The sequence below is a fragment of the Euwallacea fornicatus genome, chromosome 4 (assembly GCF_040115645.1).
Source record: "Euwallacea fornicatus isolate EFF26 chromosome 4, ASM4011564v1, whole genome shotgun sequence".
Taxonomy (NCBI): domain Eukaryota; kingdom Metazoa; phylum Arthropoda; class Insecta; order Coleoptera; family Curculionidae; genus Euwallacea; species Euwallacea fornicatus.
Genome location: NC_089544.1, coordinates 4,075,623 through 4,091,554, shown reverse-complemented (window position 1 = coordinate 4,091,554; position 15,932 = coordinate 4,075,623). Strand labels below are relative to the sequence as shown.

The 15,932-nt window shown below is 32.5% G+C and overlaps 3 protein-coding genes across 4 annotated transcripts; 2 read left to right on the top strand and 1 right to left on the bottom strand.

Moving 5' to 3' along the window:
- The first annotated feature begins 3,491 nt into the window (after window positions 1-3,491).
- LOC136350941 (lysozyme-like) lies at window positions 3,492-10,576 on the top strand. Its single transcript, XM_066303127.1, has 3 exons — window positions 3,492-3,662; window positions 8,967-9,226; window positions 10,275-10,576. Exons 1-3 carry the CDS (start codon window positions 3,614-3,616, stop codon window positions 10,416-10,418), a joined length of 453 nt encoding a protein of 150 aa, XP_066159224.1. The 5' UTR covers window positions 3,492-3,613; the 3' UTR covers window positions 10,419-10,576.
- A 522-nt stretch (window positions 10,577-11,098) lies between these two features.
- On the bottom strand, window positions 11,099-12,006 carry LOC136350940 (uncharacterized). The gene is made up of 2 exons (XM_066303126.1): window positions 11,542-12,006; window positions 11,099-11,487 (listed from the first exon to the last, which is right to left on the bottom strand). Exons 1-2 carry the CDS (start codon window positions 11,700-11,702, stop codon window positions 11,154-11,156), a joined length of 495 nt encoding a protein of 164 aa, XP_066159223.1. The 5' UTR covers window positions 11,703-12,006; the 3' UTR covers window positions 11,099-11,153.
- Window positions 12,007-12,098: 92 nt separating this feature from the next.
- step (cytohesin steppke) lies at window positions 12,099-15,551 on the top strand. Of its 2 annotated transcripts, XM_066303268.1 has the most exons (8): window positions 12,099-12,498; window positions 12,628-12,805; window positions 13,480-13,553; window positions 14,158-14,325; window positions 14,393-14,556; window positions 14,628-14,895; window positions 14,951-15,256; window positions 15,343-15,551. In XM_066303268.1, exons 4-8 carry the CDS (start codon window positions 14,194-14,196, stop codon window positions 15,526-15,528), a joined length of 1,056 nt encoding a protein of 351 aa, XP_066159365.1. In that variant the 5' UTR covers window positions 12,099-12,498; window positions 12,628-12,805; window positions 13,480-13,553; window positions 14,158-14,193; the 3' UTR covers window positions 15,529-15,551. The 2 variants fall into 2 exon arrangements, with proteins under 2 accessions (XP_066159365.1, XP_066159364.1); XM_066303267.1 differs by lacking the exon at window positions 12,628-12,805.
- Window positions 15,552-15,932: the final 381 nt, after the last annotated feature.

The following is a 15,932-nucleotide window of genomic DNA, read 5'->3' as shown; positions in this document are numbered from 1 at the left end:
TTTTTTCTCTTGATTGATTCGCACGAGTACGACACCAAAAGTCTAAAAATGATAAAAATAATTTTGAAACCATAGAAACTGACCTCAAATAAAACAATAGTGAAGGCGTTTGTTGTACGTCACGAAAGTATCTATAGCAACACTAAAGTAGAGATTTTTTTATTAATTTTTTTTTAGTTTGGTAGGTCCACGGGCACTTTTCTGATACACGATTAAAAATAATTTTTCATTGTCTATTCGACGCCATAAAAATCCAATATAACGGCCATAATAAATAACAAAGATGGATAAAATTTCTCGAAATCTAAAAAGTCTGGAAAAATTCTGATAAATCCATTCAATTGACAGTAGTCGATAATACGGAACTGCCAAATTTCGCAATATTTGCTCAAACGGTGCACTCATAATTTATGATTTTCAGAAATCACAGTTTTCAGTTTGTCGCGCATATTTTGATAACCTTTGCACATATTTTTAATTTTAGACTATTTTCTGAACGGGAACAAAAATGCGCATATTTTTTCTAATTTCAGTCACCTTATATTTTACCGGTTCGATAATCCCCATGGAACTCACTTTGTTTGGGACATCCTGTATAAATGTGTATGCAGTACTCTACAAAATAATAATAAAAAAGGTAATAGACCCATGGCCAGAAATGCACCATTATCGATACCCAGGGTGGCAAAGTTTCACATTTTTTCTCTTTTTTGCGCTTTCTTCATGAATGCTGAAAGTCAAATTTGGCAAATTTGGTACACCTATTTTCTATAAGACTCTCTACAACAAAATATTGCTAGTTGTTTTATGTTCTTTTTCGTCAAGTGCCGTTTTATGCTTTGTTTATTTTTTAGAATACCCTGTATAAGTTCTGATATCAAATTAAAATGTCTATTTCAATTCTTTAGTTTTTTGGGCTCTCGCAGTATTTTTGTATCTTTCGCAGTCTTTATGGAATTTGCAAAAACACTGCGATTCAAATTGAGAATGTAAAAGAAAAAGGAGGAATAAATTATTCGATTCAGTTATAAATTATCTGACGCAATTCGTAATATTTAATCAAAATTCTTAAAATAAAAATAAAACTCAACGAAAAAAAGAATATAAAAACTATCGAAAATGTGACATCCTGTATATGGAAAGTGGTGCCTTTTTGACCATGGGTCTATTAGCATGCTTTTATGATTTTGCAGATTACTATCGCCCCCTGGAGCACCTTCTTATGTTACACTCTGTATAAGCTGTATCAGTTAGAAAAGTGGTAAATATATAACTGGTCAATTCACATTTGTCAACATTCCAATAAACTGGGTCATTATTATATTTAATCGATAAACGGTTCTAAAAGAATAGTAAACTACCAATGGACTTCTACGTATATAAAAGTGGTAATTTTCCCTACGTTACCGTCGAGAAATACCAAAACGATTCATCATAGCTCCATGAAAATCTGAATAATTGTAATGGTTTGTAAAGAGCTATCCATATACGTAATAATATACGGGGTGTACCATTAAGAAATAATAAAAGGTAAATAGAAGAACACTAGGCAGCATTGTTAAACAAATTAACAAAATGTAAATTTGGTAAATGCTCAGTAAACTATGATCCCATTAATATATTTTAACTAAAAATCTGGTATGGGATTGTATTGCTGATTAGTGGGCATACTGTGAAGCTCTAAATGTCCCCCCTCCCTATTGTTAAATTTTTAATAAATTATTATTAAAAAAAATTAAAAGCAACTTTAAATAGTACAATTTTTTTAAGTTTGTGTTTATTTTTTAATTTTTGTTGATACGAAATCAATTTTTTTATGATTTTAGGCTTACAATCTTTAAATATTTATATTTATCTTTTTATTTGCGTTTTTTTTTTTAAATCAAAGACTGTTTGTGAGCACAAATCGAAAACAAACCTTTTTCCAATCAACAAATAAGTTTTTTCATTGTCCTTTTCATTTTGCAATACCGGCGACTTAAATAACATTAAAAAAAATAAACAATCTTCAATAGAAAGTATGTTTCGTCGTATCTAGTACTACTTTTGAATTTTAAAAAAATTATAATTTGTCAAAGTGTTTGGGGGGCGGTAGAATTTAGAGCCATATGGTGTACTTCAAAGTATGCATGTCAGGTTGCTGAGAATACCATCAAATAGTTCTGAAACGGTGCGTCACACATTCATGACACTTTGTCCTTCAAATGACTGCAAACATAAGTTTGGTAAAGCACTGCTTTGTAAAACACTTTGTATATACAATACCGGCTTCATAGAGGACAAGGTCGGACCATGGCCCGGATGTGGCGAGCTTTCCTGGTTGCTGTTTTTTTTTTTGGGTGTAGAGGTGACTAAAAATTTCGCTCAGTGCGCCAGACTGGCTAAGATCAGCCCTGATTATATACACAATTGTAGATACCTAAATTGCTACCTGTGTTCTACAATTTCCGTACTTGTTAATTCATTAAAATCTTAAAATACCTCTTAATTTCTTTAAGTCTCCCTTTGTTTTGTGCTCATTTACGTTCAATTTCATCCTCCATTTATCTTCGATAATAAATTGCAACCAGTAGAATGACCGCAAAGCAGATTTGGTTGCAAACTTCCTTTTTGTTATTTTATTACTTACTCCATGCTCAGCGAACCTACTTCTGCGTAAACGCAAAAAAATTCCAATCTGAAGCCATTTTTTGCAAAAAATAAATCTTCTGTTAAATATTGTTACCCAATATAACATAAGGATAAAGAACATAAGGAAGCAATTTGTTTTTTGCGTCACCAAGCCTGCACATAAAAGGTCCAGTTTATTGATCCAGGACGAGGTCAATCACATCTAAGGGACGTGAAGTACAAGAGAAAGCCGACCAAAATCCAGCTTAAAAACTAGTAAAATCTAGATTTTAATTCGAAAAATGACGTTCAGAATTCGATTTAAAAAATCCAGGGGCGTACTTAAAAAAAGCTATTCGATGATGGTTGCAACCAAACTAAAACATTTTAAATTGGCCATCATAAGAAAGTTTTGGTATAATCTAGCCGACCTGCGGAGTCTTCCAATAACCGCGATCCCATTGCTGAATCTGTCTTGCTAGAAGTCTAGTAAACCTGGTCAAACTTCAAAAATAGCAAATTATTGGTGAATTCATATGTAACGTAATATTCTGAGACTGTTGTCGGTCTATCACGGATTTTTCGATAATTTTTTGTTATTAATGGTACCGATTATTAGGATATTCACATTCCTGGGGAATATCTAATTGACTAAACTCGTAAAATATCTTGAGTACCACAAATTAACAGGCAAATTGATGAGTCCGGTAAGACGAAGCGGACCTAATTAACATAGTTATCTACTGTTATCATAATAGTTGGGATTTCTGATAGTTTAGTAACTATTGTATTTACACCAAAATCTCGTTCTTGAGTCAAGTTCAAGTTACACCTACACATTTCTCTTGGTTACTTGGAAGACCCAAACAGTGGTCTGGTTCCGCCAGTATCTTGCATATATTTCAATCCTCTAAACCATACGTCGGTCAGTTGGTTCTCCAATCCGCTGCGGTCAGTATCATTTGAAAGTTTGCAGTGACTTTTTTGATTTAGCAATTTCACCATGATTAAGTACACTGTCGGTGTCGTGGTCGCGGTCAGCCTTCTGGCAGGTAAGGGTCATCTATGCAGTTAGATTGGAGTCTGTAGGGAGGTCATCTATAAGAGAAGGTTATCACATTATTATATAATTGTTGCTTTTGTCGAATTTTGAATAAGTGTTAATTATGTATAATATCTCGTGGGCTGTAATTAAACAAACTGAAAGCGAAAGTGTATGGTTAAATCATCCGTTACTGTGGCCTAGACGTGGCAAGCACAAACTAAATCGTTCCTGTGCTTAGTGCTGTGATAAATGCCTTATGCGTATTTTGCTTTCAGTTTTCGAAAACTAGTACGAAGGCCACTTTAAGGTCGTTTAATAATAGCAGATCAACATGCTTATCACTAAAAGAAACCTTTCGATCTTGAAAAGCCAATCAATCAAGTCACGCCATCAACATCACAATTAGAATGCACTATTGATTTGGGTTTATTTTTATAAAGAGGTGGTTTTAATAATACTGAGATTAAAAAAGCTTAGTTATCTGCACCATAACGCGAATTTGGCGGTAAAAGATTTGGACCGAAAAAAAAATGCTCAATAACTACCGGGCCTCTGAAGCGTAGAGGGTAGTCCACGTAAGAAGATGGTCCACTGTCTCATCTCAAAAACCGCAAAATTTAGAAAAAATTTCAATATAACAGTTATTAATTTTTTCATCAATTTTTATTATTTTTTAAATATTTTCAAAGTTAGAGGCTAGTCCAGGCAACTGTGGCGTGATAAAAATACCTTTTTTTTTAAATGGATTACTATATAGTGAGTTACGGATACTAATCCTGCCAGTAAATATAAGTATTTTTTGTTATTACAAAATGTGAAAAGATTTTGCAGTTTTGGAGTTACTTCGCTTTTTTAAATAAACACCGGAGAAAAAATAAGATTTTTAAAATTCTCAATAAATTCATATATTTCATGTTCATAAATTTTTTGGAAACTACTCCAGTTAAAAACAAAGAATCGTTCAACTATAGCGAATTTTTTAATATTATAGAAATTTTATACAGGGAGTGAGACAACTACACAATCTATTCACATATCAAGTGCCACAAACTTGATTTTTTTAAATGGGACACCCTGTATTTGTTGAAAATGACTTCTTTTAATTCACCTTCAAATGGTTTATACATGTTATATATCTAAACTGAAGAGATCTTACATACTTAACTGCTTAATATTGTTAATCACCATTTTTACTTTTTAAATTACTAATTACTCAAATTCATTTATAATTTTTGAATCTTATTCTTTAATTACATTTTAGATAGATACATTATCTAATAAGTTAAACAGAAATATAATTTAATGAATATATAATTAATGAAAAAAATAGAAGCAATGGTGATTAATAATGTTGATCAGCCAAGTATGTAAGATCTCTTTAAAAGTGAATGGAAAGCATTCATTTTCAAAAAAATACCGAGCGCCGTTTTTTTACGGGGAGTTTGAGGCAATTGAAATGTAAAAAGTTTTGATTTTTTTCACACCCTGTATAAAATTTATCGACTATTAAAAAATAAACTCTGGTAAAACGATCTTTTGTTTATAACTGCACAAATTTTAAAGCGATTCAATTAAATACTATGTGAATATATTGTGAATTTTAAAAAGCTTATTTTTTCTTCGACCCTTAATTTAAAGTGATTTAACTCGATCACTGTTAAAAATGTATCATATATTGTAATAGCAAAAAGTACTTAGGGTATTCCATTTTAAAAAATGAATTTTTGTCACGCCACGGTTTTTTAGGCCACCCTACAACTTGGAAAATATTAAAAATGAAGTTTTCTGAAAAAATTAGTAACTTCTATGCACATTTTTTCTAAACTTTACAGTTTCTGAGATAAGGTAGTGGACTATTTTACGTGGATCACCCTGTCAATTCCGAGCAGATAAAGAATTTTGCAATAGATAATTATTAAAAAAAGTAGAAAACGTTTCTTCTGTTACCCTTCAGAGCAAACAATCAATATCATAGTCTTCTTAGGGTTTTTACATGATTATGAAAATAATAATTTATTCAACCACATTTTCATTTTTATCTTTTTTTCTGATCCGCATTGAATGCAAAAACCAGACGCACCTGAAGACTTCAAAGCCCTATGGGTTGCTAACAATACTTTAACTCCAATTCCTAGAGGATCCTACTTCATTGAGGGGAATTTGAAAGGAGAAATATACAGGATAGCCACGATCAAGATTCTAAAAATGGTTCATAAATTGCTTTACAACATGTTAATTTCTATAGATTTCCTTCATGCTTAATACTGTTCCCAGAAACGTTGCGTATTTAATAACTAAAATTAGTACTGGTTAATGCCAGGTGAGACATTACTGAAGGTTGCAATCTATAAAACCTTTAGTATACAGGGTGCAACATATCGTCAGAGATATTGCAGGGGGCGAAAGTATTCTGCAAAATAATGTCAAAATGTTAGTAGACTCATGGTCAAAAACGCACCATTTCCGTTATACAGAGTGGCGAAGTTTCACATTTTTTAATGGATATTTTCAACAGATTTTTATAATTTTGTTTTTGTTTAGATCTATTTTTAATTTAAGATATTTGATTAAATGTTACTAATTGCTTCAGATGGTTGATAACTAAGCCAGATAACTGTTTTTTCCTTATTTTCTTTATATTCATATTATCGATAGATATTTTTGATTTGAGATAAAATTTAAGAAAAATGATAAAGTTTTATTTGGCGTCAAGTTCATTTATGTTTTTAAAAAAACATAATACCTTGTAGATAACTATCAAAGCTTTTGACATTTTATAGTAGAGGGTGATAAAGAAAATAGGTGTACGAAATTTCCTAAAATTAAACTCAAGACATACGTGAGAAAATGCAAAATGTGAGGAGAAAATGTGAAACTTTGACATTTTGTATATAGAAAATGGTGCGTTTTTGACCATAGACCAATTACCTTTTTTTTATTAATTTGCACTGCTATCGTCGTTTGAAATATTTCTATACTGACATGTTACACCCTGTATAGGACATAAGACCTTATCGATGGTCATGGGCAATGACCATGGACAAAGTACAGCTTTACATTCCCTTTTCAGGCATCTCTCTTAGATAATGATTGAGCACATGAAAATCTCGTGTAATAATATTTTATTGTGTTTTAAATTTAAATCCTTGGATGGAAATAACTTTCAGTAAAGCTCATTAAGTAGTCTTTACAGCAACGTAAACAACTGTGACACTGTAATCATGACCATCATTTCACATAATTACATCTGAAATAAATCTCGGTTTCCATTTTAAGTGCGTATTCTTGTAGATGAGGACTAAATAAATAAACTTCGGAATTTCAAGCGCTATAACCTATTTCTTCTGGACTATTCTATTTAATCTTAGTCCAGAAATGCGGACAACTCTTCAGCTGTCCACATTTCAGCAAGTTCCGAATTACATGTTCCTGTTTCAGTACGTTCAATGCTTTGCTTGAAAATGAGTCAGATAGACATGACCGACAAGGACCACCGATTTGGGCTTGGCGGACTAGTTGATCCCCCCTCCTCAAGTCCATATTTACCTGGGAAGCCCTGAACATTATTTCCATTTTTCTTGTTTGGCGAGCAATTACTGTTGGTAGTTTTATTTCGGGATAACCTACAGACACTCATTAATGACACATTACTTTCAATTTACGACCGTTGCAACACCATTTTTAATCCTTAGGTAAGGGTGTTAAAAGCTTTTCTCAAGATTCTCTTATCCCATAATAGTTAATGGAAACAGGTTTCAGTTTCTGCCTTAAAGTCGTTAAAGGTTCAATAAACTGCAAACCAGCCAAATGATACCAATCTGATGGCAGTTTTTATGCCATTGATCTTAAAAACTTTGTATGCTGCTTTTGCAGACAATCTGTAGTGCATTTTTATGGCAAATACCAGAGAAATATTTTAATCTTTACGGCCTCTCGTTCTTGCATTGAATATTAAGTGGCTCATACGAGCGTGGCTAGAAAAACGTACTCATATAAAGGAATATGAAATATTGGTTCCTACTCAAGTCAGTTACGTTTCTTCTTCTGTGGGTACTGCTTGCCTGTGTGCAGAGGGTGTTCAATTGAAAGTTTTAGTCTGAATAACTCAAAAACGGTGAAAGTTGAAATGAAGCAATTGAACATAAGCGAGAGGGATGAACAGCAAATCCTACTGGGATGTGCATAGCGGCCAATTATAGATGTAGGTAATAATTGTTCTATTTGCCTTTTTCAAAACAAAGCTAAAACTTACTTTTAAGTGTAATTCTGAAAAATGCTAACTATCTGCAATATTTTTATAAGGTCATGTTTTTTTTCGAAATTTAGAACTTCTTGTTAATTCATAACTGCGGAAATGGCTTTAATAGGAAATAAAATTTTACCGAAAGAGAGACTCCTAGTATGTAATAGAACATGAAACTATTATATTTTCATTAGGTACTTATGTACATTCCTTTAAATATCGATTATGTACCATCTTATGACCAGTTATGTGATTAACTGAATGCGACCTTATACCTGCGTAAAAGAATAATTCTTTTAAAATGATCTCAGTATGGCCTTCTTAAAGGCTACTGCCGAGTATGCGGTAGCTATATACTAAGACCATGCTAATCCCATGAGATCATTGTGATTTCTGTGAACACATAATTTTCATCATTCCAAAATCTAATTATGGGATAACCTTTAAATAAAGTATAGATAATGTGGGAGTTGGCTTAAAAACACTCATTGTTCGCCTGTAACAGGATATACCATAAAAAGTCCTGTACAAAAACATTCTTAATGCAAATTCTTATGCGAAAGTGTGTTCAAAATATGATTTAATTTCTCGCAAATTAAGTTGAATTGAGATGAAAACAAGCACTAATACAACCAGATAGTTGGGATATTGGAACTTAATTGCAAAAGTACCTATTAGAAAACGTATTTTGGTTCCAATAAATGTTTGTTCATTCTAAGTAGGTTTTCACATTCAGGGTGTATCGAAAAAAATGGTGCAAATTAGTATTGAGTTCTAGAGGGGAAATCACTTGCTTTGACTAACTTGGAACAGAGGTTTTAAGTGCCCTAAAAATTCCCCTAGAAATATTTCCAAGTTAGTAAAAGAAATATTGTGCAATTTATTTTTATGGATTCTTATACTAAAGTATCTTCTATTGTTGCACCAAATAATCTCAAGAAGTTTGATATTATAGTTCTAAACCATCCTTTGTAGTTATGGTACAGTTGCAGAACGCAACTTTTTTTTCACTTTTACAATTAATAGTTAACTGTTTCATATCTCACAAATAGGTTTTAATTTTTGCAGGAATATTCGCCGACGAACTACCTGTAACACAACAATGCTTAGGATGCATTTGCGAAGCTATATCAGGATGCAATACGACCAATACTTGTTTAGGGGACGTTTGTGGTCCTTTTAGAATCACATGGGCTTACTGGTCGGATGCAGGTAAACCTACGATAGGCGGAGAATCTCCGGATGCTCCTGCTGCCTATTCCCATTGCGCTGGAGATACTTACTGCGCCGCTCTGTGTGTTCAAGGGTACATGAATAAATTCCAACAGGTTTGTACCTCGAAGTCCTATTCTTTGAGAAATTATCCAATCAGGGGTAGTCTCCAGTTTAGATAAGAATACTAACTATTTGAATAAAATTAGAAAATACGAATAATTGCAATGGCCAGTACTTAGGTGCTATTTGCATATACAAAGGTTACATATTTGCACATATAGTTAGAAATTCTCTCTTCAATGTGTAAACCGTAAAGTATATAGGGTGAGATAAATGAATATACAGGGTCACTGATGAAAAATGAAACTATTCCATTGCTGAGACACATACTATATGCAAGATGCAAGTGTTATAGATTTTTTATCTGTGTGGAAGTCATATTAGAACTGTAAGAGTTAAACAATAGAAAATCTAGATAATGTACAGTTCTGTGGAACTAGCTTTTTATAAGAAATTTTCAATAATTGAAATTGCCTTGAAACGAGCCAGCTGCCAATTAAAGAGGTTTTAATTTATGTATTTGTCTCCATAGCAAATTATAGAAAATGTTTTTTTAATTAATAACTTTTATCTTTCATCTGAATCATGTAATTGATTGTAATCGCTATGAAAGAATAAATACTATTTTAAGATCTTATTTTGGCAAATTCTTGATAATATGGCGAACAGCGTAGTAAGTCCTAAATCAAATTTTTGACAGAAAATATTGAAGATATCAAATTAATCAGGATCGGATTACTAAGTTTTGTTATGAAGGTTAACGACTTGCAAAAATTTAATAAATAATGGGCCCGTTAAAACAAATTAAACATTGCATTAAAAATGCGATGGTTCTGTTTGGTAGAAGAAAAAAATTTCCAACGAAAAAGTAATATTTATGTTTAATCATTTCTTCAAATAAGTTCAAAATAAAATAAACACAATTTTAACTAATACTGCTTCTTCGCGGCTATTTCCAGAATTAGTAGGAAATCTAAATTTTGAAACATAAAAATTGGGTGTAAGTTTTGCCCCAATTTAGCAGACTACATATCTCTTATATGTAATTTGCGAATTTGAACAACCCTGTATATCTTAATTATTCATCTCTTCTCATTTTAGGATTGTAATGGGGATGGGAAAATCGATTGTGATGACTTTGCTGCCATCCATACTCTTGGCGGATACGGTTGTAGAGGTGCTCTTCCTGAACCTTATGGAGAGCGATATAGGCAATGTAAAACCATTGTTGGTGGAGCCCAATAAAATAAGGACCTCATAGTTTTTAAGAATTTGCGGAATAAATTGAATTTTATTTGGTAGGAGAAGTGTGCCGAGAGAGCACTTTGCCTTATCTCGCCATTTGCTTTGCTTGCTACACCTAATAAAAAATGTACTGAGAAATAAAGTCTATTTTATATGAACTGTTTGGTTATTTTGATATTTTCACTAGAGTACCTAATTCAAAATATCCAACTAATAGTTTAATATCTGCATCTCTGAACTTGCTGCCAGTAAACAATATGAAAGATTTGGGAAAAAATTTAAGGGATACCATTCACATATGTTAAGTATGGATTTTAAAGCAAATAAAATGATAAATCATTTTTTTATATGAAGGCCACCCCCTCAGCTTATAGTCTTTTTTTTGCACACATTGAGAAAATCACAATTGAAAATCTATCTTTTGCCAGGCTTTATAAATTGTTGTGACTTAGCAGAACAACTTCAGCTTTAAATACTAAACTTGCAGGATTTTAGTGATATCTTAATTTTATCATAATTTTACATAAAAGTATAGGTACTTGGATAGAACTGGCTATAACAAAAATTTCTGCAGTAATTGAATATTCGTGGATTCAGATATTGTAGTTTTTTAGAAGTTTCATCTAATCATGATTTGCTGATGACTCACCCCTTACCCAATACAATTTAGGACAAACAAAAATCTGACATTATTATATTTGTTTTTATCTTAATACCATTAAACTACCAACACAATTATTCTTTGGCTATTGCTTCTTTTTTGAAAACTTTCAATTGAGTAATTTGTTCACAAGTTTCTGCTAATCTGACTTGAACATTGGCAGCTTGCACAATCCACTGTAAGGCTTGTCTATAAAGGTTTTGTGCAAACTGAAGATTTTGTGGTGGCATAAACCCAAACCACTTTAATGGCTCCACATAATTTTCGTTGTTAGGTTTATGCACTTTCATATCAAACTGCATTACTTCTTGATCATTTGCAAAATTTACTGTGGTGAGGGCTTCGAATTCTGGGCTGTTTTTGCAGGGTAGCTGCAAGCTTGATACACTATTTTGGCCACAGATGTACCTATAAGATCGTTTTTGATTTGGATCCTTTCAATTTTTGATTGTGGTTTACTACCTTGTTTTTGCCAAGTGAGTTTCACCCACCATCATTGAGTTTTCTGCATTAACTTTGAGGTCAATTTCTTCTTGCATTAAAGATAAAGCGTCAAGGGTAAGACGGTCTAGCACATCGCATATTTTATGCAATTCTTCTGAGTTTTCTCTGATTTGAACCATCTTTAGATTAAGTCAATTGGTGATTCCTCTAATGTATAACTACAAGTAGTGTAAGACAGCAATCAACTGCTTTAAGTATATTTGCCGAGTATTTAGGTAGTGGAGCCTGCAGGATTGGCGAGATTAGGCGAAACTAAAGAAAGGTCCTGTAGTGTTGATGCAAAAATTGTTTTGTTTGATATTTTTGGATCACAAGTTTTATAAAAAACAGCAAATTGACTAATTGATTTTTTTGTCAGCTGATTTACGTCATAATTGATAAAAGCTGAAATTGGGCCAAGGGACTACGTTGTGGATTATCAGTAATGGCAGGAGCTGTCCTGACTTTTGACATGATCTTGACTTGACAACATTAACATGAACGACAACTGATGTACAATTTTTTTTTGCTCTGACACTGACAAGACAACAAAACTATTTTGTATTTGGAAAAAAATAATTAAACCTTTCCAAGGAAAAAACTTAATTATGACTATCCTATGACGCATTTATTTATTATAGTGCTTGATTAAAGTGTTTGTCTAGTTACAAAGTAGTGCAGCCATCTAACAATCGTGTGTTTAGGTTTAAACTTTTCAAATCGTACCAAATTATGGTATAGAAGACAATAGGAACCTTATTTATATGACAATTATACTTAAGTAGCATTTAGAGAAAAAGCAACGTTTGATTGCTGTACTAGTAATAACACTTTGCAAGATTCAAGTAGGCGGACTTCAAAAATAATAACAAGGATAATAAGCAAACTAAGGGATGGGATCTATGACAAATGGTTTGGAGAACTTCAATGTTGCAGGTAGGTCCCAGACAGTCATCACCACCAAGCAAACATTGAAATATCGGATGCATGTCTTGGAAAAAATCATCTGTTATCTATTATTAATGTCCAATATTTTATGGTATCAAAACAACACCCTACATTTAGGGTTCAGAAGTGACAACCCTTATGACAACCTTGTAAGCAATACAAATGAAAAAGGAGTTAAACAAATGGTAGATCAGAAGCACAAAAATGGTACACTAAAATCCAGAGTGGGTGTCAATTTTATTCAAACAATACCTTGGATACCTTACATTGTCTTGGAGAAGCCTCAAAATTAGGGGTGTGTAATTGAGCATTCAAATCCACTTTGAACAGTTTTAATAATTTTTTTGAGTGTAGCACCTATCCTAAAGCTCCCTGAACAAAAGTTGTCGACACCCTGGCACCATCCAAACATAATAATAAATAATAAAAATGCATCATTACACATATGGTTACAAACTAGCAAAGTATTTTTCATACAGGTGAATAAATTATTTGTAGACGCAGTGTATATAGTGGTTCAGTCTACCCCCAAATTTTTTCATTGGTTTCTCATCGTTTATGGGTCTTAGTTTATGACAAGCATCAGTGATAACTATAAGCAGCAGTATCTGCAACTAGAGTTAATATGTGGGTTGTAAATATGAACATGAAAATAATAAATTGAAAAATATTTATTTTTCGTCCATCTGAGAAAATTATGTATCTACTTGTATGTAGTAGAATGTAATAGAATCTTTTAAGTATCCCCAAAAAGGCAGATAAAAAGAAAAATGTTAAGATTCCATTACCCATTCCAAATTCTACCTAATGCATTTTTCATATTCAGGGAAATAATCCAAAATTTAACAATTTCATAAGCATCCATGCTCATAACCTAGTTGCCTTTTCAGCGCCTCAGCAGTTTTAATTTGAAACTTACTATGAATTAGTCCATATACTATTTATATCTTGCTTGGTGATTTTTTTCAGACCTTTCGCCAGAGCAGGAAAAGGCATTAATTGAAATTAGAAGAAAGAAAACGGAACTTTTATTGCAAATACAGGTAAATATCCACCAACTTCTTATCACAAACCCCATCAAGAAAATATAGTGGACACATCAGCATGGTTGTTAAAATAATATATATTTTTCGCACAGATATCGTGAGAAAGTTAAATTCAATCGGTAGCAGAGATTTCTTGCGTATTGATTTCATATTTTATTTTGGTTTTTCAAATATTTTAATACAAATTAGCAAGACGATACTTACGTATTCTGAAAACTACGGGAATTTTGAAATTGCCCCAGTGACGCCAGACATTATAAAATTTACCTGGCGAAAGAGAAGGGACCTAGGTAATAATTTCACTACTGATGACGCAACTTTCTGATATGGGGAGGGTTTTATGATTATGTGACCCTGTAAGTACCAATTAGCATGATTCTAACGGGCTAGTAGTCCAGTAGACGCACGCCGTAGATGGTCCAGTGTGTTAAAAGTAAAATTGGTGATGTTTAAAGTAATTTAGTATTTAAATATATATAATGTAACGATGGTCACCTTTTTATTCCAATTTTGCTTTCCATTTATGAAGTCCTAATCATAAAACCTGGGGCTATTATCATCACAATTATAAAATTTTAATGGATTTGAACGAATCTTTCAGCAACTTAAAGATGATTTATGCGAAGTAGTTTCTGAAATGGAAACACTTGATACAGGAGATGATGGTAAAAATAGCAACAGGACAAAGATGATGTCCATTGGACGGAAAAAGTTTAATATGGACCCCAAGAAGGGAATCGAATATTTAATAGAGAAAAATTTGCTACAGGTAAAAAAATTTTAATCTTAATATGGTTTTACTTATATTTTCATTTTTATATTATTTATACTACTAGAATACTCCTGAAAGCGTTGCCCAATTTCTTCACAAAGGTGAAGGGCTAAACAAAACCGCCATTGGAGATTACCTGGGCGAAAGAAATGATTTTAATGAGAAAGTTCTGCAGGCTTTTGTCAATCTTCATGATTTTACAGATCTTATTCTAGTCCAAGCTTTGAGGTATATCTCCAGAGTTACTTATTTACAGAAACTGCTTTACCATTGCTACTATTCTTTATTCTTCTTTTTAGGCAATTCTTATGGAGTTTTCGATTGCCAGGAGAAGCTCAAAAAATAGATAGGATGATGGAATGCTTTGCGAAACGATACTGTGATTGTCAAGGAGAGAATAATATATTCGAAAACTCAGACACTTGTTACGTGCTGTCATTCGCTATTATAATGTTAAATACTAGTTTGCATAATCCAAGTGTTAAAGACAAACCTTCAATTGAACAATTTGTAAATATGAATAGAGGAATTAATCAGGGCCAAGATTTACCAAAGGAATTACTTATAGTAAGGGTTCGGAAATATTTTTTTAATTTTAGTAAAAAAACCAATACACTTACAGAGTCTATATGAAAGTATTAAAGCGGAACCGTTTAAAATCCCAGAAGACGACGGAAATGATTTAATGCATACATTCTTTAACCCAGACAAGGAGGGCTGGCTATGGAAGCAGGGAGGACGTTATAAGAGTTGGAAACGGCGTTGGTTTATCCTCAACGATAATTGTTTGTATTATTTTGAATACACCACAGATAAGGAGCCACGAGGCATTATTCCTTTAGAAAATATTTCTATACGTGAATGCCAGGATAGACAGAAACAGTTCTGTTTTGAATTATATGCAAGTGGTGGCGCCGATTTTATTAAGGTGATTTCAAGTCTTAAATAGTCTTTTAAAGTAACATTTTTTAAGGAAAGCAGTGTTGTAAGACAATTTTATTTTTATTTTATTAGGCATGCAAAACAGATTCCGAAGGAAAAGTTGTTGAAGGCAAGCATACCGTGTATAGAATGTCCGCCAGTAGCGATGAGGAACGTAAGGAGTGGATTGAACGTCTCACTCAAAGTATTAGCCATAATCCATTTTATGATATTCTTGCCAACCGAAAACGGAAAGCTCAGTTGTATACCAAGAGTTAGCAATAAATTATTTATTCGCATTATTTAATGTAGTTTCTATAACATTTAAGTCCTCCAGTCATATCCACTAATCCAGCCAGCTGAAACTCTGTTAACGATAGGTATTTCACTGCCCATGATCTTAAGCAATTTGGTCAAGGATTTTGATACTTTGTCCTCGAAAATGGGTGCGTATATGAAAAAATGCGAAAATCAGTGTCGTGCCACAAAAAACATTCCAGAAGTAAAAGCAGACTTGATCCCAGGACAATAATTGCTTTGTAGATTCTTGGTATGATTTGGAAAACTTATTTGATCGCTTTGTAAAACTATGTATATTATGAAAATCTGAGTTAATATCTCATAAATTGCAGGATATATATAAAGAAAATAAATGAATCTTTAAAATTGTAATGTAAAAATTG